Source organism: Ovis canadensis, chromosome 5 (genome assembly GCF_042477335.2).
Source record: "Ovis canadensis isolate MfBH-ARS-UI-01 breed Bighorn chromosome 5, ARS-UI_OviCan_v2, whole genome shotgun sequence".
NCBI lineage: Eukaryota > Metazoa > Chordata > Mammalia > Artiodactyla > Bovidae > Ovis > Ovis canadensis.
In genome coordinates, this window is record NC_091249.1 from 53,358,826 (window position 1) to 53,385,808 (window position 26,983).

At 40.7% G+C, this 26,983-nt stretch overlaps 1 protein-coding gene across 4 annotated transcripts in view; it reads right to left on the minus strand.

Moving 5' to 3' along the window:
- ZNF496 (zinc finger protein 496) overlaps window positions 1–26,983 on the minus strand; it is a 46,605-nt gene that overhangs the window by 12,536 nt on the left and 7,086 nt on the right. For all 4 annotated transcript variants that reach the window (XM_069591824.1, XM_069591821.1, XM_069591823.1 and 1 more), the window contains exon 6: window positions 24,100–24,176. In XM_069591824.1, the coding sequence (XP_069447925.1) occupies window positions 24,100–24,176 (77 nt within the window). The remainder of the gene's footprint in view (window positions 1–24,099; window positions 24,177–26,983) is intronic.

The window sequence follows — 26,983 nt, forward strand, 5'->3', positions numbered from 1 at the left end:
TCAAAATATTACCAGTTATGGCTGCCCTGGGGCCATGTGCCAGGAGGAAGGGGCATGGGGAAGGCTGGGTAAGGAGAATTTTTGTTAGTTTTCTGTTTGTGACCATGCGGTATGTAGGATTTTAATTGCCTGAACAGGGATTGAACCCATGTATCTTGCATTAGAAGCATGGAGTCTTAAACACTGGCCCACCAGGGGAGTCCCAGGAGACTTTTCAGTGAATCTCCTCCAGTATCTTGGGACCCTTCCTCCCAGCCACATACACACTTTTTAATTTTTTTAAATTAAGCATAGAGAAAACAGAGTAATACAATAAACATGAAGGATATACAACTCTGCAGCTAGAGTCAATAAATTAACATTTTGTCCACAGTACGTTTCTCCCAACATGCATCAATGTGAATCTCCTACTACTAAAAAGTTATTCTCCTACATCAGTACAATTTTTTTTTTTTTGTTTTTAGCACAGTGGTTCTCAACCAAGGGGGTACTGATTCTGTGCTCAGAGGGTATTTGGCAACGTCTGGAGACATTTTTATCACCGCTGAGGGGTGGGCGATACTGGCATCGAGGGGGTAGAGGCCAAGGATGCTGCCTAACACATCCTGGGCGGTGGTGCCCAAGACAGCCCAATGCGACAAAGAATTATCTAGCCAAAATGTCAACAGAGCCATGGTCAAGAAACTGTTCTACAACACCCAAGAAACAACACTGGTTCAATAAGCATCTTCTGAATCATGAAATAGCATTATCCTTTCAAGGAAAAAAATCATGAAGAGTTACACAGGTAACTGTGACAAGAAGTCAAGATAGGAATTTACTGGATTAAAGCTTTCTAATAGGCCCCTAGAAGTCTTTCTAAACATGCACTGCCTTAAAATGTCAATCATCCAAATATAAATGAAATTCAACAGTCTTATGCTCATATAACCATAAGTGTATGCTTACAATTACTTATTTATATATATATATATTTTTTTTTTTGCCAAAATCCATTGATTAGAAAAAATTAAAAGTGTGATTCTCCCCCAGGTACTTCAGGATATAGAAAAGTAGGTCTTTATACACAATTGGGAAAAATGAACACTTGAACAACATTTGAGAGAATGTAGCAGAAGGATACCCTGTGATCTAGTAATTCTATTTCTAGTAAACATTAGAGATGTAAGTATAAATGAAGGTCCCACCACTAAACCTTCTCAGAAGGAGGCTTCGCTATGGAATTGGTGCTTAATATTCTGTGCATGTCTTTCGAACTCCCACTACATAAGAATACAGCATGAAACGACAGCATTGCTCTGTAAGTTCTCATCTGTCACCTCGTCCATCTGTAAGAGTATCTCCAGAGTGTATGTGTAGAGGGAGCAATGGGAACACACATTTTGACTGATATTAAGTATTTCCACATTGGTTTTCAGGTACAGTACCTAAAGGGCATTCCCACTGGCAACCAAGTGGCATGCCTGTTTCCATACACCTTTGCCAATACACTGGGTATTGTGAAAAATCTAAGGTTCTAGCAACACTGTGGGTATGAGGCAGTCATGGCAGTGTAACTCCCCTTACCTCGGTGAACATCTCGTTGTGGATTTACTGGTCAATTGGGTTTTGTCTTAAGAGGCTCATTTATTTATTTATGCTAGTTTTCACTGAAGTATAGTTGATTTACAATGTTGTGCCAGTTCCTGCTGTATGGATTCAGTTATACACAAATATGCATTCCTTTTTTTTCACATACTTTTTCATAAAGGTTTATTACAGGATGCTGAATATAGTTCCCAGTGCTATACAGTGGGACCTTGTTTATCCATTCTAAATTTAAGAGTTTGAATCTACCAATCCCAAAATCTTAGTTCAACCCTCTCCCTCCATCCTTCCCCAATCACAAGTCTGTTCTCTATGTCTGTGAGTCTACATTTTGTAGACAGGTTCATTTGTGCCATGTTTTTAGATTCCACATACAATATCATACGGTATTTGTCTTTCTCTTTCTGACTCACTTAGTAGGGTAATCTCTAGTTGCATCTATGTTGCTGCAAATGGCAATATTCCATTATTTTTTATGGCTGAGTAGTATTTCATTGTATATATGCACATCTTCTTTATCCATTTATCTGTCCAAGGAGATTTAGGCTGCTTCCAGGTTTTGGCTATTGTGAATAGTTCTGCTATGAACACCGGGGTGCATATATCTTTTTGAACTATAGTTTTATAGGGGTTTATTTCCAGGAGTGGAATTGCTGAACCATATGGCAGTTCCATTTTTAGTTTTCTGAGGACCCTCCATATGTTTCCATACATTTTTTTCCACTTATTTTTTTACAGTGGCTGTACAAGCTTGCATTCCCACTAACAGGGTAGGAGGGTTCCATTTTCTCCACATGCTCTCCAGCATGTATTATTTGTAGATTTTTAAATGATGACCATTCTGACAAGTGTGAGGTGGTAACCTCACTGCAGTTTTGATTTGCATTTCCCTAACAATTAGCTTAGGGTTTCCCTGGTGGCTCAGTGGTAAAGAATCCATGTGCCCATGCAGGAGACATGAGTTGGATCCCTGGGTTGAGAACGCCTAGAGAAGGAAACTGGAGAAGGCAATGGCACCCCACTCCAGTACTCTTGCCTGAAAAATCCCATGGACAGAGGAGTCTGGTGGGCCGCAGTCCATGGGGTCGCTAAGAGTTGGACACGATTGAGCGACATCACTTTTACTTTTCACTTTCATGCACTGGAGAAGGAAATGGCAACCCACTCCAGTGTTCTTGCCTGGAGAATCCCATGAACGGGGGAGGCTGGTGGGCTGCCATCTATGGGGTCGCACAGAGTCAGACATGACTGAAGCGATTTAGCAGAGAAGGAAATGGTAACCACTCCAGTATTCCTGCCTAGGAAATCCCTTGACAGAGGAGCCTGGTGGGATTCAGTCAGACACAACTTAGAGACTAAACAACAACAATAACAATTAGCAATGTTGAGAAGATGCTTGTTTATCTAATGAGTTGCTCTTCCTTTTTTTAAGTAAAATCAGCTTGTTATTAACTGTGGCTATAATTAACTATCATAAAATAAAAAATAATAATATGATTTCAATTAGAAAAATTCTAAGTATGGTTCAATCACTTTATGGTGGTATGAGTAATCAGTAATATTAGTGACACAGAAAGAATTGCAAGAAAATGTTTAACAAGTTAGTAGGGTGATCATTTTAGAAAAGAGCTTCAATATCAGAAATGTAGCTTTGGAACACAGAGAAGAAAAAGTTCAGAAACAAAATTTGATAATATGTAAAAATTTAATTAATAAAATTTTACTTATGGGAACAATCTATAAGTAAAAATAGGACCCTAATCAGTGGGGGGAAAAATATGATTTTCATCTAATGTGCCTGATACAGTTGCTAACTACTTAGAAATAAAATTAGATTCTGATCTTTTATCATAATTACTACAAAAAAAAAAGACAAAAAAAACCCTTGAGGCCCATTCCCCAACTAAAAAGCTTTCAAGCACTAAAAATAGAGAGGCCATATGAAAAAGTAATTGGCAGATACTCCACATAAATTATAAATATTCATAGTAATGAAACGGCATGAATGAAATTAAAAGACAAATGACAGACTGGGAACAAAGATACACCATTAGTGAAAGGCAATGAGTACGTAAAATACATGGAGCCCTTACAACACAACTGGTATAGATTTCTAATATAGTAAAAAAAAGGTGAGGGAACCAAGTAAATATTTTAAAACATATAAAAAAAATTCACCTTTACTAGTACATGAAAAAAATGTATATAAAATACCAGTACCAATGTTCTCTTTGATGAAGTTTCAAAAAGAAAGGTAAATTTCATCTGAGCCCAGAGGTCAAAAGTCCAACAATCCAATCACAGAAATCCCCTGGAATCTTCACAGAGCTTCTATACCAATAAGTAAAATTAACAAGGTTGCTGGATAGAGTGTCAATATTCAAAAATCAATTTTATTTCCATATATGAACAAGTGGAAGATGAAATATTAAAAAACCATACCACTTACAATAGCATCAAAAATCATGAAATTCTTAAGGAAAATGTTTACTAAATATGTACCCTATCCAAACACTGAAGAACTAAGTAAATGGAAGGATTTAAATGTTTCTAGATGGGAAGACTTCCAACTATTAAGATGTCAATTACCCCACAATGATCTATAAATTCAGTGAAATTTCATATAAAAATTCCAGGAGGCTTTATTTATTTAAGTTGATGTGTTGATTCAAAAATTTATGACATACTAAGAACTTAAGAGTAGCCAAAGGAACAAAAGTGAACCTGGAGGACTCACTACCAACTGCAAGGACAAAGTATAATGTTATAGTGTTCTTGACATAAAGGATCAAAACATAAATCAGTGCACTGTTAGACCCCAGATGTCTAGACATATGTGGACAATCAATTTTTGACAAAGGTACCAAGGTAATCCAATGGAAGAAAGGGAAATCTTTCAGTAAGTCGTGATAACTAAATATCAACATAAAAAAACCAAACCAAACCAAAACAAAAAACAAACCCTATGCCTCACACCATACACAAAATATTTTAAAAGGAACCAAAGGGACTTCCCTTGCTGTCTAGTGGTTAAAACTCCATGCTTCCATGGCAGAGGACTCAATCCACGGTCAGGGAGCTAAGATTCCCACATGCTGCTCATTGCAGCTGGAGGGGAAAAAGAGAAAAAAAAGGAGGCAAAGACCTAAATGCAAAAGCCAGAACTATAAAACACAGTAGGAAAATATTTGTGGCTGTAGGCTAGACAAAGATTTGTTAGATAGGACACAAAAAGTATTAAATGATAGAAGAAAAAAACTGATAAATTCAATCTCACTAAAATTGAAGATATATGATCTTCAAAAGTGAAAGTGAAGTTGCTCAGTCATGTCTAACTCTTTGCAGCCCCATGGACTGTAGCCTACCGGGCTCCTCTGTCCATGGAATTTTCCAGGCAAGAGTACTGGAGTGGGTTGCCATTTCCTTCTTCAGGGGATCTTCCCGACCCAGGGATCAAACCCAGGCACTGCAGGCAGACACTTTACTATCTGAGCAACCAGGGAAGCTACGATCTTCAAGACATTATTAAAACAATGTAAAGGCAAGCTGAAGACTGGTAAAACATACTTTCAATACGTGTATCTGACAAAGGACTTAACCTAGAACATATACGCTTTAAAAAGTTCCTAAAACACAGAAAGACAAGCAACCCGATGAGCAAGGAAAACATTTGGACACTTCACAAAAGATGCAGAAATGATGCACAAGTACATGAAAAGATACCCAACATCATTAGTCAACAGAGAAAGTGAAAGAAAGTGAAGTCGCTCAGTCGTGTCCAACTCTTTGCGACCCCCATGGACACCAGGCTTCTCCGTCCATGGGTTTTTTAGGCAAGAGTACCGGAGTGGGTTGTCATTTCCTTCTCCAAGTCAACTGCTAAGTCACTTCAGTCGTGTCCGACTCTGTGTGACCCCATAGAGGGCAGCCCACCAGGCTCCCCCGTCCCTGGGATTCTCCAGGCAAGAACACTGGAGTGGGTTGCCATTTCCAAGTCAACAGAGAAGTGCAAATCAAAACCACATTAAGATATCCATTTCAATAACCAAAATACATGTTTTTAAAAATGATAGTGCCAGGTTATGGTGAAGATATGTAAAAACTGGAACTCATATTCATTGCAGGTAGGAGTATAAGTGGTTAGATCACTATAGAAAACAGCCAGTTCTCCTATAATTCATTATATACACTTCCACTATGGCAAGTGTATATACCATATTCATTCCTAGATAATTGCCCAAGAGAAAGGAAAACATATATTCACAAAAAGACTTGCATATGAATGTTCATAAAAGCTTCATTCATAACATTCAAAAGCTGAAGTGACCCAAATATTCACCAACAGGTGAGTGGATAAAGCAACTATGTGTGTTTGTTTTTGGCCACACTATGTGGCTTGTGGGATTTTAGTTACCGACCAGTGTGGGCTCTCCACAGTGAGAGAGGGGAGTTTTAACCACTGGACTGCCAGAGAATTACCCTGAATAAACTAACTGTGACACAGTTATACAACGGAATACTACTCGGCAATAAGAAGGGACAAACTACTAACACACTTAAGACGAATGGTGCTTAAATCACTGGGCTGAGAAAGAGAAGCCTGATTCCAAAGATGCATACTGTATGATTCCATTTATATAAAATTTTAAAACAAGAACAAACCTTATTGTGACAAAAAGGAAATCAATGCTGGTCTGGGAAAAAGAGCATGCAGAAGGACACAGGGACCTCCTAGGATGATGGAGATATTTTATATCTTGATTGCTTAATGGTTCCATGTGTAGACAGTTGTCAAAAACTCTCTACACTTAACATTTAAAACAGGTGTTGTTGCTGTTCAGTCGCTAAGTCATGTCTTGACTCTGCAACCTCATGGACTGTAGCATGCCAGGCTCCTCTCCTCCACTATCTCCCAAAGTTTACTCAGATTCATGCCCCAAAATAGGTGTGTTGTACGCAAATCATTGCACAAAAACTAGATTAAAAAAAGTGAAAATATAGAGACCATCTTTAGCCATCATTTCAGCAAAGATTTAAAAAAACTATATTATATTAAAAAATATCTATGTAACAATTATACATAAATTCTATATATGTGGGTCACATTAAAAATCACCTGAGATCCTTACCCCTGAGGTCAGAGCTGGCATCACCTTTCTAGGGAAAACCACCCATATGTGGCCAAAACATGCCACATGGGGAAAGATACAATCCAGCTTGGCACTTTCACCAAAACATCTAACCTGAATCTCAATGTGAGTGAAAACCTATCTGAGCAGAGTCTGCATTACAACTAGTCTTCACTCTTCAGAACTATCGACACTGTGACAAACACTGAAATTCCAAGGAGAAAATGTCAGACACAGGACAGCTAATTCGGAAGCATGATGCTCTAAGATTACTATTTCAATGCTGAATTTCCAAAATGTAGTGACTGCATTATGGTAATGGAAGGAACTGCCCTGGCTTTTAGGAAATATGCCCCCTTGGCATGAACAAAGAGATAAAAGGGGTAGAATGTCTGCATATAACTCCCTAAAAATTCCGGAAAAAAAAAAAGGGGGGGGGCGGGACGGGTGGGCGGGTAGAGGTGAGGCAGAGACAGACAGACAGTGGGAGAGAGGGAGGGACAAGCGAGAGAAAGTGACAGAGGATGGGGGAATTAAAGCAAAGACCAGGGCTCCCCTGGTGGCCCAGTGGTAGAGAGTCTGCCTGCCTATGCAGGAGACATGGTCCCATCCCTGATCCACAGAGCATCTAAGTCAGTGTGTCACAACTATTGAACCTGTGCTCTAGAGCCCAGGAGCTGCAACTACTGAGCCCACATGAAGCCTGTGCGCCCAAGAGCCCACGCTCTGCAACAAGAGAAGCCCCTGCAATGGGAGGCCTGTGCACCACAGCTATAGCCCCTTCTCACCACAACTAGATGAAAATGAAGGCTCAGCACAGCCAAAAATAAAAATATAATACAATTACAAATAAATAAAGTAAGGCTATTTGCAAGTCTACTATTCCGGCAATCTTCCCAAATTTGATATCAATGCCAAAGAAAAAGTTAAAAATAAAATAAACACAAATATTTCAGGGACTTCCCTGCCAGTCCAGTGGTTAAGGCTCCCTGATTTCATTGCAGGGGGAATGGGTTCAATCCCTGGTCAGGGAACTAAGATCCTGCATGCTGTGCAGTGAGGCAAAAAAAAAATCAAAACTTTCTAAGGCTGAATAAGTTTGGAACTGGACTTCTCAAACTTGGATACATATCACTCAAGCATCTTGGTAAAAATGCACATTCTGCCTCTGCAGGTCTAGGGTGGAACCTGAGAGCTCACATTTCTCAAGTGGCTTTACTGCTGGCTAGAGGCCAGTGTGGGGGAAATCTGTCCTCCAAGATAAGTTCCACAGAATGGAAGACAAGGCTCAGGAAGTCACAGGCTCTCTTCTCAAGGGCCCGCAGGAGAGAAATTGATACTGGTCTTAGAGGGGATAAGAAATATGCCACCCTGAAATACACCACTTTGGCCCAAAAATCTTTTTGAGTTGTAGGGAATGGATCGGAGAAGGCAATGGCACCCCACTCCAGTACTCTTGCCTAGAAAATCCCATGGGCGGGGGAGCCTGGTGGGCTGCAGTCCATGGGGTCACTAAGAGTTGGACATGACTGAGTGACTTCACTTTGACTTTTCTCTTTCATGCATTGGAGAAGGAAATGGCAATCCACTTCAGTGTTCTTGCCTGGAGAGTCCCAGGAATGGGGGAGCCTGGTGGGCTGCCGTCTATGGGGTCGCACAGGGTCGGACACGACTGAAGCGACTTGGCAGGCAGGCAGGGAATGGATAAACAGAAAGACTGGCAAAAAAAAAAAAAAAAAAAAGTACCCTCCCCCCACTTGCCTAAAGGCCGGTCGTAAATGTTCCTTTGTGAAAGTATGCCTCCCCTCCTACCAGGGAGGTAAGGTGACTCAATCAACAGACTGAACTCTAGACTCTTATCAGCCCAGAGAGAGCATAGCAAAGTTAACTAAATCATCTTTATCTTGCATTAGTTTACATATCTACCTTCCCACAATTTATTAGCCCTTGAAGCTCAAAATCCTCTTGTCATTTCTCCATAAATGAACTGCCTGTGGTTAAAATGGGTTTCCCCAGTGGTGCAGTGGTAAAGAATTTTCCTGCTGGTGGAGAAGGCAATGGCACCCCACTCCAGTACTCTTGCCTGGAAAATCTCATGGATGGAGGAACCTGGTAGGCTGCAGTCCATGGGGTTGCTAAGAGTTGGACACGACTGAGCGACTTCCTTTTTACTTTTCACCCCAGTGTTCTTGCCTGGAGAATCCCAGGGACGGGGGAGCCTACTGGGCTGCCATCTATGGGGTCGCACAGAGTCGGACACGACTGAAGCGACTTAGCAGCAGCAGCAGCAGTAGATACAAGAGACTCTGGTTTAATCCCTGCGACAGGAAGATGCCCTGGAAGAGGAAATGGCCACCCACTCCCAGTATTCTCGCCTGAAAAATTCCATGGACAGAGGAGCCTAGTGGGTTACAGTCCTTGGGATCGCAGAGTCTAACATGACTGAGCACACACGCACATGGTTAAAATGGTATATAAATCTCTGGATCTGACTGCTTTCTAGTTTTCATTCCTGTAAGGCATCCCATAGGCATACAAAATAAAAAAATTTCACCTGTTAACCTATCTTCTATCAGTTCAATTTGCAGTTTCCTGGCCACTAAACCTGAAAAAGTAGAGGAAAAAGTTTTATTTTCCCCCTCCTTGGGAAGTCTCTCAATATGAGAAATTGATAAGGAAAAGGTAGTAATTGACACTATTGATGAAATATGAAAGAAATCAGAAAACAGAAAAAAGAGAAAAGAAAGAAATTCATGAAAATACTCAGAAATCTCAGAAAACTGGAAACATGCAATATTCTTTTACTTTTCTAAAATTGTGCCAATTTTTATAACAAGAATGGGTGGGGGAAATATATAGGTCCATTTAAAACCAGATTTGCAGAGGAGACCCGTTTCCTTCTTGAAGATGGAGGAGACATTTTTCTTTAAGTACTCCCACTAAGTAAAACTAAAATCCTAGGAAATGATATATTAAAAACAAACAAACACAGCAGACTATGACAAGTGGAGAAAGGGAGGCACACCAGCTAGAAACCTTGGATCAGGAGGAACAACGGTGGTGAGTACCCTCATTTTTCTTTCTGCCTCATATATCAAATCAAAACTTGAAGCTGAAGGAGCCAGTGACTCCAAAACCCCAATAGGCACAGATAAAAATAAAACCCTAACAAAAGCCTGTTCTCCCAGGCACAGGACTGAGAAAGTAGCTAGACAGACAATACCTGCTCTATTCCAGCCAAGCACCACAGAAAAAGACCCTCCAACCTTGCTCATGATAGGAGTGAGAGAGTGAGAGTCTAAAGTTCCACCCTTATTAGGCTGCAGTGAAGTGTCCAAACACTCCCGCTGGGGAGGTCTCAGAGAATGCAAAGCAGGGATCTGGAACTTCCATCCCTTCTGTTGATAACAGTCCTCCTCACTACCAACACTGTATCAGTGGAGACCGTCTCAGGAACTACCAACCAGCATCAGGAACAATCAACCAGTATCAGGAACTACCAACCCCCTCAGGAGCCCTCTGACTTTGGAGCCAATGGAGACAAGTTAAGGGGGAAGCTTGATTTGTTCCCTCACCTGTCAGTATTATGGTAGCCTACCTGCTCATTTTCCTCTCTCCACCTTTAACATTTTGCTGTGTTTTTTAAAAAATGTATAATTTCCTGGGATTTTAGTTGTACTTAATAAGCGCAATTAAAGAGATGGGAATACCACACCACCTTACCTGTCAAACCTGTATGCAGGTCAAGAAGCAACAGTTAGAACTGGACATGGAACAAGAGACTGGTTCAAAATTGGGAAGGGAGTATGTTTTACATGCAGAGTACATCAGACTAAACGCTGGGCTGGATGAATCACAACTGTAATCAAGATTGCCAGGAGAAATGTCAATAAGCTCAGATATGCAGATGATACCACTCTGAAGGCAGAAGGCAAAGAACTAATGAGCCTCTTGATGAGGATGAAAGAGCAGAGTGAAAAATCTGGCTTAAAACTCAACATTCAAAAAAGTAAGATCCTGGCATACAGGCCCATAACTTCATGGCAAATAGATGGGTAAAAAGTAGAAATAGTGGCAGATTTTATTTTCTTGGGCTCCAAAATCACTGCAGACAGTGACTGTAGCCATGAAATTAAAAGACGCATGTTCCTTGGAAGAAAAGCTATAACAAACCTTGACAGCATATTAAAAAGTAGAGACATCATTTTGCTGACAAAGGTCCATAATCAAAGTTATGGTTTTTCCAGTAGTCATGTGGGGATGCGAGAGTGGGACCAATAAAGAAAGCTGAGAGCCAAAGAATTGATGCTTTTGAACTGTGGTGTTAAGAGAAGACTCTTGAGAGTCCCTTGGACTGCAAGGAGATCCAACAAGTAGATCTTAGAGGAAATCAGTCCTGAATATTGACTGGAAGGACTGATGCTGAAGCTGAAACTCCAATTCTTTGGCCACCTGACGTGAAGGGCCAACTCATTGGAAAAGACCCTGATGCTGGGAAAAATTGAAGGCAAAAGAAAGAGGGCAGCAGAGGATAAGATGGTTAGATAGCATCACCAACTCAATGGACATGAATTTGAGCAAACTCCAGGAGACAGTGAAGGACCCGAAAGATACATCATAAGAAACTTCTTAAACCTAAAGACAAAATTAAAAAAAAATGTGATCTTTTCCATAGCAAGAAAGGAAATTCATGTGATAGCAGATTTCTGGTCAGAAACTGTGTACCAACTGTACTTTTCAAGTGCTGAAAGAGAACTGTCAAGTGTAGATTTTATATCTGATGAAAATATACTTCAGGAGTGAAGGGAAAATCTAGACATTCCCAGAGGAATCAAAAATAGTTACATTTGCCCCCAGCAGATTTATCTTAAAAGAATGGCTAAAGAAAATTCCCTAAACAGAAAGGAAACAATAAAAGGAATTGTGGAACATAAGAAAGGAAGAAAATGTTAAGCCAAAATATGAGCAAAGACAATAGGCTTTCCTTCTTTTTAAGTTTACTAAATAATGTTTGACAGTTGAAGCAAAGGTTGTAACACTCTAACATAGTTCTAAATATCAGACATGGTTCTTAATGTATGCAGAAAAAATATTTAAATCTATTGTATTATAAAATGAGAAGGGTGAAGGGATGTAAAGCATTGGGATAAGTTCCGTATAATACCTAGAGAAAGTAAGACGGGAAGGAAGAGGGCGGGGACAACCATTAAAAGAATGACACAACCATTAACAACAGAATAGGATATAAACTGGTTAGAACCAACTAGGCCCAGGAGGGTGGAAGATTTCCCTTCTAGCGGACTTGAGCCTCATTATACACTGTTGAAACACATTAGTATCTAAACGACACATCCACAGAGGCCATGGCAGTTCAGAGGACAACCATAAGAGGCCAAAGAGTAAGTGGTGGCCCAATTCCTGGAAATCTCTGTTCCTTCCCCAAATCAGAATAATCTTCCCACTCGTTAGCCTATGAAGTTACTCAGCTAATAAAAATCACCACCACCACACCTCAGGGCCACTGCTGCCTTCCCAGACCATACACACCTTGGAGTGTTCTCTCCCAGCGCCTCGTACTTCCCCAGAACCCGCTCTCATGCTCTGGGGCTGCTGCTCTCAACTTTTGAAATGACCCACACTGTCCACAGAGTGTGAAAGTGAAAGTGTTCATTGCTCAGTAGTGTCCGACTCTGTGACCCCACTGACTGTAGCCACTGTCCATGGAATTCTCAAGGCAAGAATACTGGAGTGAGTAGCCATTCCCTTCTCCAGGGGATCTTCTCAATCCAGGGATGAAACCTGGGTCTTCCACACTGCAGGTGGATTCTTTACTGCCTGGGCTACCAAGGAAGCCCATCTACAGAGTCGTATTTCTCTAAACTTGCTTCCACCTTACTGTGGTCTGCTAGTGAATCCCCTCCTGCACAAAGCCAAGGATCCTCACTTGGTGGACTGTCCCAGGGAATCATTCAAGACCTAGGACATGACCATCCTCTCACGTGTGCCATACTTTTTCTGCAACACTACCACTAAAAAGTTATATGACAAAAATTCTTTGCCTGATCAAACTTTAGTCAGGCTCCTGAACCTTCCCCTATGCCCTCTGTGTACTTCCTCATAAAACCCAATTTCAGCATTAAGTCAGTTTAACCAGCAACTAAGCTTAGCACAGCATAGCAGTTTAACCAGAATCTTCTGTCTTCCACAACTGATTGGGTTCCTCATCCCTTACCACCCCCTAGATCATGTCTGATCACCCTGGTCCAGGGGTCCCCAACGCCTGGGCCATGTACTGGTAAAGGTCTGTGGCTTGTTAGATAAACTGGGCCACACAGTTAAGAGGTGAGTGGTGGACAAGTGAGCAAAGCTTCATCAGTATTTACAGATGCTCCCCATCACTGCATTACTGCCTGAGCTCTGCCTCCTATCAGATCAGTGGCAACATTAGATTCTCATAGGAGTTTGAAGCCTACATGAACTGAGGAGATATTCCATGTCCAAGACCAGGAGCGGCGGCTGACTTCGCTGGAACGGCTGTGACCAGATACCCCACATCCAAGTTCAGAGAAACCCCAGCAAGACAGTAGGTGCTGGAGCGGTGGCTACGTGGCGCTTGAGCAGCTATGAGAAGATACCCCAAACCCAAGGGCAAAGGAGATTCCCCAGCAAGAGGGTAGGAGGGGCGAATTTGCATTTAGAATCAAACCCCATTCCTGCCAGAGACTCTCAGAGGGCTCAAACAAACCTCGTGCACACCAGGACCCAGGGACCCCACAGAGACTGAGACAGAACTGTTTTGAGTGTCTCCTGGTGACTGCAGCCATGAAATTAAAAGACGCTTACTCCTTGGAAGGAAAGTTTTGACCAACCCAGAGAGCATATTAAAAAGCAGAGACATTACTTTGTCAACAAAGGTCCATCTAGTCAAGACTATGGTATTTCCAGTGGTCATGTAAGGATGTGAGAGTTGGACTATAAAGAAAGCTGAGCACAGAAAAATTGATGCTTTCGAACTGCGGTGCTGGAGAAGACTCTTGAGAGTCCCTTGGACTGGAAGGAAATCCAACCAGTCCATTCTAAAGGAGATCAGTCCTGGGTGTTCATTGGAAGGACTGATGTTGAAGCTGAAACTCCAATACTTTGGCCACCTGGTGCGAAGAGCTGACTCATTAGAAAAGACCCTAATGCTGGGAAAGATTGAGGGCAGGAGGAGAAGGGGATGACAGAGGGTAAGATGGTTGGATGGCATCACTGACTCGATGGACATGGGTTTGGGTAGGCTCCAGGAGTTGGTGATGGACAGGGAGGCCTGGTGTGCTGTGGTTCATGGGGTTGCAGAGTCGCACATGACTGAACTGACTGACTGTGGAGGTATGGGTCAGCAGTGGACTACCACAGGGACAGGGGCTCTGGGTGCAGCAGACCCTGCTGGGTATGGCATAAGTCCTCTTAGAGGAGGTCGCCATTAACCCCACCATAGAGCTGCCAGAACTTACACAGGACTGGGAAATAGACTATTGGAGGGCACAAACAGAACCTTGTGTGCACCAGGAGTCTCCAGCAGAGGTGTGGGTTGGTGGTGGCCTGTTGCAGGGTTCAGGGCAGTTAGTGTAGCAGTACTTGGCATGGGATATTTTGAAGGAGGTCCTCATTACCTCCACCATAGTTTGGCCCCAGGTAAATACCAGGGGCGGGACACAGCTCCACCCATCAACAGAAAATTGGATTAAAGATTTACTGAGCATGGCCCTGGACATCAAAACAAGACCCAGGTTCCCCCTCAGTCAGTCTTTCCCATCAGGAAGCTTCCATAAGCCTCTTATCCTTCACCATCAGAGAGTAGACAGAGTGAAAAGCACAATCAGAAAACTAACCAGTCTGATCACATGGACCACAGCCTTGTCTAACTCAATGAAACTATGAGCCATGCTATGTAGGGCCACCCAAGATGGACGGGTCATGGTGGAAAGTTCTGACGAAATGTGGTCCACTGGAGAAGGGAATGGTAAACCATTTCAGCATTCTTGCCTTGAAAACCCCACGAACAGTATGAAAAGGCAAAAAGATAGGACACTGAAAGATGAACTCCCAAGGCCGGTAGGTGCCCAATATGCTACAGGAGATCGGTAGAGAAATAACTCCAGAAACAATGAAGAGATGGGGCCAAAGCAAAAAGCACACCCAGCTGTGGATGTGATAGGTGACAGAAGCAAAATTCAATGCTGTAAAGAGCAATACTGCATACGAACATGGAATGTTAGGTCCGTGAATCAAGGCAAATTGGAGGTGGTCAAATAGGAGATGGCAAGAGTGAACGTAGACATTTTAGAAATCAGCGAACTAAAATGGACTGGAATGGATGAATTTAACTCAGATGACCATTGTATCTACTACTGTGGGCAAAAATCCCTTAGAAGAGATGGAGCAGCCATCATGGTCAACAAAGGAGTGTGAAATGCAGTACTTGGATGCAATCTCAAAAACAACAGAATGATCTCTGTTCATCTCCAAGGCAAGCCATTCAATATCACGGTAATCCAAGCCTATGTATGCCCCAACCAGTAACACTGAAAAAGCTTAAGTTGAATGGTTCTATGAAGATTTACAAGACCTTCTGAACTAACTCCAAAAAAAGATGTCCTTTTCATTATAGGGGACTGGAATACAAAAGTAGAAAGTCAAGAAACATTTGGAATAACAGGCAAATTTGGCCTTGGAGTACAAAATGAAATAGGGCAAAGGCTAATAGAGAAGACTCTACATATGGAAATCACCAGATGGTCAATACCAAAATCAGATTGATTATATTCTTTGCAGCCAAAGATCGAGAAGCTCTATACAGTCAGCAAAAACAAGACTGGGAGCTCAGATCATGAACTCCTTATCGACAAATTCAGATTTGAATTGAAGAAAGTAGGGAAAACCACTAGACCATTCGGGTATGGCCTAAATCAAATCTCTTACGATTATACAGTAGAAGTGAGAAATAGATTCAAGGGATTTAGATCTGATAGACAGTTTGCCTGAGGAACTATGGACAGAGGTTTGTGACATTGTACAGAAGACAGGGATCAAGACCATTCCCAAGAAAAAGAAATGCAAAAAAGCAACATGGCTGTCTGCAAAGGTCTTACAAACAGCTGAGAAAAAAAGAGAAGCTAAAGGCAAAGGAGAAAAGGAAAGATATATCCATCTGAATGCAGAGTTCCAAAGACTAGCAAAGAGAGGTAAGAAAGCCTTCCTCAGTGATAAATGCAAAGAAATAGGGGAAAACATAGAATGGGAAAGACTAGAGATCTCTTCAAGAAAATTAGAGATACCAAGGTAACACTTCATGCAAAGATGGGCTCTATAAAGGACAGAAATGGTATGGACATAACAGAAGCAGAAGATATTACGAAGAGGTAGCAAGAATATACAGAACTATACAAAAAAGATCTTAATGACCCATAAACACGATGCTATGATCACTCACCTAGACCCAGACATCCTGGAATGTAAAATCAAGCAGGCCTTCACTACTAACAAAGCTAGTAGAGGTAATGGAGTTTCAGTTGAGCTATTTCAAATCCTAAAAGATGATGCTGTGAAAGTGCTGCAGTCCATATGGCAGCAAATTTGGAAAACTTGGCAGTGGCCATTGGATTGGAAAAGGCCAGTTTTCATTCCAATCCCAAAGAAAGGCAATGCTAAAGAATGTTCAAACTACCACAAAACTGCAGTCATCTCACACACTAGCAAAATAACGCTCAAAATTCTCCAAGCCAAGCTTCAACAATATATGAACCATGAACTTCCAGATGTTCAAGCTGGATTTAGAAAAGGTAGAGGAACCAGAGACCAAACTGTCAACATTCTCTGGATCATAGAAAAAGCAAGACAGTTGCAGAAAAACATCTACTTCTGCTTTATTGACTAGGCCAAAGCCTTTAACTGTGTGGATCACAAGAAACTGTGGAAAATTCTTCAGGAGGTGGAAATACCAGACCACCTTACCTGCCTCCTGAGAAATCTGTTTGCAGGTCAAGAAATAACAGTTAGAACTGGACATGGAACAACAGACTGGCTCCAAATTGGGAAAGGAGTAAGTCAATGCTGAAATGCCAGGCTGGATGAAGCACAAGCTGGAATCAAGATTGCCGGGAGAAATATCAATAACCTCAGATATGCAGATGATACCACCTTTATGGCAGAAAGTGAAGAAGAACTAAAGAACCTCTAGATGAAACCGAAAGATGACAGTGAAAAAGTTGGCTTAAAACTCAACATTCAAAAGATGAAGATCATGGCATCCAGTCCCATCACTTCACGGCAAATAGATGGGGAAACAATGGAAATAATGAGAGACTTTATTTTCTTGGGCTCCAAAATCATTGCAGATGGTGACTGTGGCCATGAAATTAAAAGACACTTGCTCCTTGGAAGAAAAGCTACATCCAACCTAGAGAGCATGTTAAAAAGCAGAGACATTAATTTGCTGACAAAGGTCCACCTAGTGAATGCTATGGTTTTTCCAGTAGTCATGTATGGATGTGAGAGTTGGACTGTAAAGAAAGCTGAGTGCCAAAGAATTGATGCTTTTGAACTGTGGTGTTGGAGAAGACTCTTGAGAGTTCCTCATTCTGCAAGGAGATCAAAGCAGTCAATCCTAAAGAAATTCAATGCTGAATATTCATTGGAATGACTGATGCTGAAGCTGAAGCTCCAATACTTTGGCCACCTAATGTGAAGAACTGACTTATCTGAAAAGACCCCGATGCTGGGAAAGATAGAAGGCAGGAGAAAAAGGGGACGACAGAGGATGAGATGGTTGGATGGCATCACTCACTTGATGGACATGAGTTTGAGAAAGCTCTCAGAGTTGGTGATGGACAAGGAAGCCTGGCATGCTGCAGGCCATGGGGTTGCAAAGAGTCGGACAGAACCAAGCTACTGAATCGAACTGAGCAGCAAAGATCCAGTAAAGTAAAAAAAAAAAAAAAAAAAGCAATTTTAAAAAAAAAGAAAAGAAGCATGAATATAGAAGAACTCAATAGCACCATCAAAAATAAGATCTAAGCAACATTTATAGACTACTTCACTCAACAACCACAAAATTTTTTTAATTTAAATGCTCACAGAATATAAACAAGACAACCCTATGCTGGATCATCAAAATCCTGGAAGAGGAGAAACTCAACAAATCTGAAATCATACAATATGTTCTCTGAAAACAATGAAGTTGAACTAGAAATCAATAATAGAAAGATAAAAGGAAAAATTTCAAATCTTTGGAAACTGAACGCCACACTTCTGAAGTATGGTTAAGAATAAGGCTCAAGAGAATTTAAAAATACACTAAAGTGATTGATAAAACAAAAACACACTGTACTACAATTTGTGGGATGTTGTTAAAGCAGGATAGCATGAAAATGCTTACATAAGAAATGCTTACATTTGGGGACTTCCCTGGTGGTTTACCGGAGAAGGCAATGGCACCCCACTCCAGTACTCTTGCTTGGAAAATCCCATCGATGGCAGAGCCTGGTAGGCTGCAGTCCATGGGGTCGCTAAGAGTCAGACACAACTAAGTGACTTCCCTTTCATTTTTCACTTTCATGTATTGGAGAAGGAAATGGCAACCCACTCCAGTGTTCTTGCCTGGAGAATCCCAGGGACAGGGCTGGGATTCCGTCTATGGGGTCGCACAGAGTTGGACATGACTGAAGCGACTTAGCAGCAGCAGTAGCAGCAGCTGGTGGTTTACCAGTTAAGAATATTGTCCTCCAATGAAGGAGACACAGCTTTGATCCCTGGTTAGGGAACTAAGATCTCACATGCCTTGGGGCCAACTGAGCCCACAAATACTAGAGCACGTGTGCCATAACTAAAGCTTTTGCATTGCAATGTAGATCCTGCATGCTGGAACTAAAATCTGATGCAGTCAAATAAATATAGATAAATATTTTTTAAAAAGGAAAAGAAAACACAGATCACCACAACTCATCCACTGTGAAATAGATAGTATGAACAGTTCTATAACCATTAAGGAAGTTGAATCTATAATTAAAATACCACACACACCCCACTCCACCCTCAAACCTCTATAGTTCATGTAGTTTCCCTAAAGAATTCTACCAAACATTCAAAGAATGAACACTAATTCTACACAATCTCTTTTAGAAAACAAGAAGAGGGAATACTTTACAGTTAATCTTCAGAAGCTAGTATTACCCTGGCTAATTTAGGCAAAGACAGTGAAGAAAACGAAAACTACTGACAGACATCTCTCATGAATAAAGAATTAAAAATCCTTAATGACATAATAGCAAATAAAATTCAGCAATATATAAAGAGAATTTCACACCAAGAAGTCATGAATGACAAGAAAGCATTTATTCCAGGGATGAAAAGCTGGTTCAAATTCAAAAGTCAATCAATATAATCCACAATATTAACAGTCTAAAGAAAATTCACAGGATCATACCAACTGATAAAGGAAAGCTTTTGACAAATTCAACATCACACATAATAAAAACTCCAGAAAAACAGGAATTAAGTAAGAAATTTGTACAACTTGATAAAGAGAATTTATTTAAATTTTACAGCTAACATGCTCAACTGTGAAAGACTAAATGCTTTCCCCCTAAGATGGGGAATAGGGCAAGGATGGAGGTTTGTTCCTGCCCCTGCTATTCAACATTATGCTGGAAGTTCTATCCAGTGGAATAGAGCAAGAGAAGGAAATAAAAGAAAAACTGAAAAGAAAGAAAGAAAACTGCCCTTATTTGCAGATGACATAATTGTCTACACAGAAAATCCACGACTGCTTAAAAACAAAAACAAAAACAAAAACAAAAACCCCACCAAAACCCTTCTCAAATTGACCAATGATTCCAGCATGGTCTTACAATACAAAATAAACTTACAAGAATCAAGTATGTTTCTTATCCTATAAATAAATGTGTTGTCACCACAATTTTAAATATATTATAATTTACAACTGCTGATAAAGTGGAGTACCTAGGTCTACATCTAACAAAACACGTACAAAATGTATATACTAAGAATTTATATAACAGTGATGAAATAAATTTTAAAAAAAGTAAATGAAGAACCATATTGCATTCACAGATTGGAAGACTCAGATGATAAAAATGCCAGTGTTCCCCAAACTGATATATAGGTTGGTTTAACAAAACCCCTATCAAAATATCAGTAAGATCCTTTGTAGTCATGGACAAGATTATTCTAAAATTTACAGAGAAAAGAAATTTAAATAGCTAAAATCAAAGGGATTAAAATAGCTAAAATAATTTTGAAAAAATAAAAATAAAAAATAAAATAAAAGAATCAATCTACCCAACTTTAAGACTTAGCATATAGCTACAGTAATCAAACTTGTACAGTACTAGCAGAGAAAGAGACAAATAGATCAATGGAACAGAATAGAGAACCTAGGAAAAGACTCACACAAATATGCTCAACAGATTTTGACAAAGGGACAAAAGCAATTCAGTGAGGGAGAGACAGCCTTTTCAACAAATGGTATCGGAGCAAGTGGATATCCACTGGTAAAAAATATGAACCTTGACCTCAATCTCACATTTACACAAAATTAGAGGTCACTGACTTAAATGTAAATGTATCACAGATCATGGATTAAATGTATCAAGGACTCAAATGTAAAATGTGAAACTATCTCACTTTTAGGAAAAAATAGGAGAAAATCGTTGGGATCCAATACTAAGCCAAGAGTTCTTAGACTTTACACCAAAAGCCTAATACTTAAAAGGAAAAACTAACAACCTGGACTTAATCCAGATTTAACACTTTTGCTCTGTTAAAAACTCTGTTAAAGGGATGGAAAGACAAGTTTCAGAGTAAGAGGAAAAAACTGCTAAACAACAACAAAGGACAAGTATCTGGAATATATACTGAGTTCTTAAAACAATAGTAAAAAAGTAAATGGTCCAATTAGAACCACGGGCAAAAGTCATAGAGAAACATTTCACATAAGAGGATATTCAGACAGTGGAGAAGCATATGAAAAGATATCCAACTTTATTAGCCATGAGGGAAATGCAAATTTAAACCACAATATTACTTATCAGAATGGCTAAAAAAAAAAAGTGACAACAACAAACGGTGAGAGGATGTAGACAATGTAGTTATTCATACATAGCTCACAGGAATGCAAAATGAACAGTTACTCTTAAAAAGGAAGTTACTCTGGAAAATAAAAGTTTCCCTACAAAACTAAATAAGCACTTCCCATTAAACCTAACAACTGCATGCCTGAGCATTTATCCCAAAGAAACTAAGACTGACATTCACACAAAACCAGTACACAAACATTTACAGCAGCTTTATGCAAAATGGCCCCTGTGGAGAGAGAGTAAATCAGCCTAGATGGCTGTGTTCAGGCTCTCTCGCCTCACATTTTGTAAATAATGACTATTAACAGCTGAAATCATTTTTATAGCACTGCACATGCACTCATGAGGTTCTCCCTTGGCTACTTTGTGGGGTATCCCTGTATGAGCTTCACCATGAAAAACTCTGGCTGCAGCTACATTGGGGCCATGCTGGGGGAACGTCATGATTACGTTATATGAGATTATATCATGGGTCTGTTATGGCTGCATTATGATACACTGTGGCTGCTGCTATGGCTGCCACAACAGCCAGGAGAGAGGCTGTGTTATGGCTGCCATGCCAGCCAGGAAAGAATAAACGTGTCTGCAGTTCCTATGGCTCCTCAAGTCTTCTTCCAGCCTCTTAGCTTGTGCCTTGCCTACCGTGGGTTCAGCGAACAGTGTGGACAGTGTGAAGAGCAAGACAATTGGCACTGTGAGCAGGATCAGCAAGAGAGCCCCAACTAGAAACAACCAAGATGTCCTTCAATGGGTGACTGGTTAAACAAACTGCAGTAGAGCCATACCAAGACATTCTACTCAGCACTACAAAAGGAACAGACTTCTGATACATGCAAAACCCTGGCTGAAGCTCCACAGAATTAGGCTGTAAATTCCCAAATGTTACATACTGTATGAATCCATTCATGTAGTTTTCTTGAAATGACAATGTTACAGAGATGTAAAAAATGTTAACAGTTGTCAGAGAAAGATGAGAGCATGGTGTAAAAGAGAAGTGGGTTTGGCTATAAAAGGCAAAATGAAGGATTCTCCAATGAAGCAAATGACCTGTGTCCTTTATGTATGCATGTCAATTCGCTAGCTGTGACACTATATTTTCACAAGATGTTGCCATTTAAGAACTTCCCGCAGTTTGTTATGATCCACATAGTCAAAGGCTTTAGCGTAGTCAATGAAATAGAAGTAGACATTTTTCTGGAATTCCCTTGCTTGTTCTATGATCCAGTGGATGCTGGCAATTTCATCTTTAGTTCCTCTGCCTTTTCTAAATCCAGCTGTACATCTGGAAATTCTTGGTTTACGTACTGTTGAAGCCTAGTTTACGGATTTTGAGCATTACCTTACTAACATGTGAAATACGAGAGAAATATCAATAACCCAGATATGCAGAAGACACCACCCTAATGGCAGAAAGCACAAAGGAACTAAAGAAGCTCTAAGAGGAGAGTGAAAAAGTTGGCTTAAAACTCAACATTCAAAAAACTAAGATCATGGCATCCAATCCCATCACTTCATGGCAAATAGGGAAACAATGGAAACGACGACAGACTTTATTTTCCTGGGCTCCAAAATCACTGTAGATGGTGACTGCAGCCATGAAACGAAAAGACACTTGATCTTTGAAAGGAAAAGTATGACAAACACAGACAGCATATTAAATAGCAGAGACATCACTTTGGCGACAAAGTTCCGTATAGTCAAAGCTATGGCTTTCCCAGCAGTCAAGTATGGATGGATGTGAGTTGGACCATAAAGAAAGCTGAGTGCTGAAGAACCGAGGCTTTCAAACTGTGGTGCAAGAGAAGACTCTTGAGAGTCTCTTAGACTGCAAGGAGATCAAACCAGTCAATCCTAAAGGAAATAAGTTCTGAATATTCATTGGAAGGACTGATGCTGAAGCTGAGGTTCCAAAACTCTGGCCACCTGAAGCGAAGAGCGGACACAATGGAACAGACTCTGATGCTGGGAAAGACTGAGAGCAGGAGGAGAAGGTGGGTGACAAGAGGATGAAATGGTTGGATGGCATTACTGACTCAATGGACAAGAGTTTGAGCAAACTCCAGGAAATGGTGAAGGCAAGAAAGCCTGGCATGCTATAGTCCATGGGGTCACAAAAAGTCAGACATCACTTAGTGACTGAACAATAACAAATATTACTTAGTATAAAAGTATAAGCAATCTTATACTTAGTATAAAAGTGTAAGGGATCTCTTGTGAGTATGAGATTCAACTTCATGTAAATTGAACTATATGTGAATTTACAGTTATGTAAAAAAATTAAAAATATATAAATTTCACGTGCACCCATGATCTCAGAACAGCATTACTCACAATAGCCAAAAGGTCAAAGCAACCTAAGTGTCCATCAATGAATGAACAGATAGACAAAATGTATCATATACATAGCAGGGAATACTATTCAGCCTTAAAAAGGAAGGAGATTCTGTACATGTTACTTCAAGGATGAACCTTGAAGTCATTATGCTTAATGAAATAAGCCAGTCATGAAAAGAAAAATGCTGTATGATTCCACATATAGGAGCTATCTGGAGTAGTCAAATCACAGAAGTAGTAGAATGGTGGCTTCAAGGGGCTGGGGGGTATGAGGAATGGAGGGAGTTACTTAATTTGTGAGGAATTTCAGCTTGGGCAGATGGAGAAGGAAATGGCAACCTGCTCCAGCATTCTTGCCTGGAGAATCCCATGGACAGAGGAGCCTGGCAGGCTATAGTCCATGGGATCTCAAGAGTCGGACATGACTTAGAGACTAAACCACCACCACCACCAGATGAAAAAACACTAGAGGTTGGCTCCACAACAGTATCAATATGTTTAATATTACTGAACATTTAAAAACACTATATTAAAAATGGTTAAGATAGTATATTTTATGTTATGCCTATACTACCATAAATTTTTTAAAACCAAAAAAAAAAAAAAAAGATTTTCATGATGGTGATTTCTAGTTCATTCGGCAGCAACTATCTTCAACAGTGATAAAACAACACTGAATATCAAAATATACATCTTTTTTTTCACAAGATGCATATCAAGGCTCATTAGATATTAAATCCACAATATCTCCCTGTATGTCACACTAATCAAAGACATATCAATTTTTAATAAGAAATATGAGTTTCATCTCCTTTGGATCATGTTCAGCAACCATCACAGTACATGATAGATACTGAAACACATGTGCCAAGCACTAAGGCTCATGAGTGATTGCCCCAGAAATCACTCACCGGGGGTAGCTGGAAGGTAGTCACCTGCTGTGCGTCCCTCAAACTCGCTTCCTGAAGAATGGAAGTATCTTGCACGACTAAAAGAGATCAGAAAAGAATCCCATAAAAATCTGAGTCTCTCTTCTTACCTGTAGAAAGAGGATTACCAGATGATGTACGTAAAAAGCATTTGCAAACCATAGGGATTTCTACTGCTTTGCTTTCAGACATGTCAATGTGGGCTTTAAAACGAAATGCTTGGGTTTCAGTTGGCTCTGCCACAAACCAGCTATGCGACTCCGTGCAGGTGCAAGGACCTCAGCTCTATCATCCATAATATGAGGGAAATAAAGGTTAAAACTCCACGGAGTAAAAGGTCAGTAAGAGCTATTGGCAACAAAGACTTTGTGGGACTCTAGTGTCATGTAAATTTATACATTTATAAGTTTATAAATTGCAAAGCTTCCTAAGGAAATCTATCTTTCTTATCTCTATTAGATGCTCCTGGAAGAGTATCAATACCCTACCCACTAATCACACAAAAATGTACACAAAAAATGTAGAGCATTGGGATCATCTCACTCTCCCTTATCCTGGGCTACCAAGAGACTCTGCTATATTCTCATGTGATTTTTCTCCCCTGACAAGCTCCTGCCTGTGCTTCTGCAAGAAGTGAGCCATATACCTGGCCTATGGTGCAGTCATGTCAAATGAGCTGTGTTTCACAAAGTGCTCCTTTATAGAATAAACTTGGAAGGATGCACTATCATCTCTCAGGTTAGAGAAAATTCAGATTAACCCCAGCTCATAATGCAAAATCAGTGCCAAGTAGAATAGAAGCCAATGCTCCTCACCTTTCACACCTGGGATGCAAAGCTTTCTGCAAACAGGGGCAGGTGTGACTACTTGGAACAAGAGCCTAAGACAGGAGCCAGCTCAGCCAGCAGTGACATTTGGGGAGCAGTTTCCTATGGGAGGCAGCCTCATCACTCTGCTGCCAGAAGCTCAGGGTTGGTGGGCATGGATTTGAGGAAGGGATTTTCTTAAAAAAAAAAAAAAAAAATTTTATTTATTTGGCTGTGTCAGGTCTTAGCTGTGGCATTCTGGATCTTTTATCTTCGTTGCGGCATGCGAACTCTTAGTTGTAGCATGTGGGATCTAGTTCCCTGACCAGGAATCAAACTTGAAACACCTGCATTGTGAGCATAGAGTATCAGTCACTGGACCACCCAGGAAGTCCCTTGAAGAAGGGATGTGTTAATTTTGCTCTCATACCTACCACCTTCTGAGGGATAAAACACAGCCCTGCCCTACCTTTCAGCATGATAAATGAGCATATCAATACTTTGAGGATTACTTTGAAAAGCTTTCAGCCTCTAAATAAAAACTATATTTTGGGGAAAATCTTCAAGACTAGTAACTATATGGTTTTTACTGGAAGTTCTTCCCAGTAATCAATCACCTGAATGTTTAAGGTATTGCTAATAGCTAACTCTCATCATGCTTTCTTTGTCCATTTATTATTGCTCAGGGAAATGGCAGCACTGACCCTTTTGACATGCAGCAGCTGGCTTATCTCAGAACTCTACCAGGAAGTGAGCAGGCTGACACAGTTCCTTAAGACCCTCTCATAGACACCTCTAGAACCTGTAAAACCCAGGCTGCTGGCATGGGCATGCAAGCTACGTCACTTCAGTCATGTCTGACTCTCTGCAACATTATGGGCTACAGACCACCAAGCTCCTCTATCCATGGGATTCTCCAGGCAAGAATATTGGAGTGGGTTGCCATTTTCTCCTCTAGGGGATCTTCCCAACCCAGGGACTGAACCTGCGTTTCTTGGGTCTCCTGCAACGGCAGGCGGATTCTTTGCCACTAGTGCCACCTGGGAAGCATTGTTTATCTGGGCAAATGGTTGTTTCTCATGCCTGTGATTGTGGGCTGAATTGCATCTTCGCTGAATTCATATTAAAGTCCCAACCCCCAATACCTCAGAACGGGAATATATTTGGACATAGGATTTTTCAAGCAGTAATTAAGTTAAAATGAGGTAATGGGAATGAGCCCTAATCCAGTATGCCTGATGCTCTCATAAGAAGAGGAGATTAAGACACAGACATACATAATGAAGACCATGTTAGGACACAGAAATTTCTGTTGTTTCAGCTGCCCAGTCTGTGGGACTGTATTACAGCAGCCCCAAAACACTAGCACATCTGTCTTGACTTTCAACCAAGGAAAGGTTGGAGTTTATTTGATTTGTACAAAAATCAGTATAGTTTCACACATAAAGGAACGTAATATGTAACTTTTCTACACTCCAAAGCTTATTACAGTAAAGACAATTTCTGTGAATCACCAAGAATGGATTTCTGGTCTCCTTATACTTTCTTCTGCCATCTATAACTGTAGTACAAAGTGATAAGTCCACCTGAGCTAACACTCACACCATACAGGTCACTCTCTTCAACCTGAGAGCACCAATTTTTTTCCATGGTGATCACAACTAAAAATCATGGGCAGGGGACTTCCCTGGTGGTCCAGCGTTTAAGACTCCATGCTCCAAATGTAGAGGCTCAGATTCAATCGCTGATTAGGGAACTAGATCCCACATGCTACCCAGTGCTGCAAAAAAAAAATCTTAAACAAAAAAACTCCCTGGACTTTCATGGTGGATCAGTGGCAAAGAATCCACCTGTCAATACAGAAGACACACGTTCAATCCCTGGTCTAGGAAGATTCCACAAGTCTCGGAGCAACTAAGTCTGTGCAGTACAACTACTGAGCCTGTGCTCTAGAGTCTGGGAACTACAACTACTGAGCTCATGCGCTGCAACTACTGAAACACATCTTAGGGTCTGGGCTCTGCATGAAAAGCTCATGTACCGTAACTGGAGAAAAACCC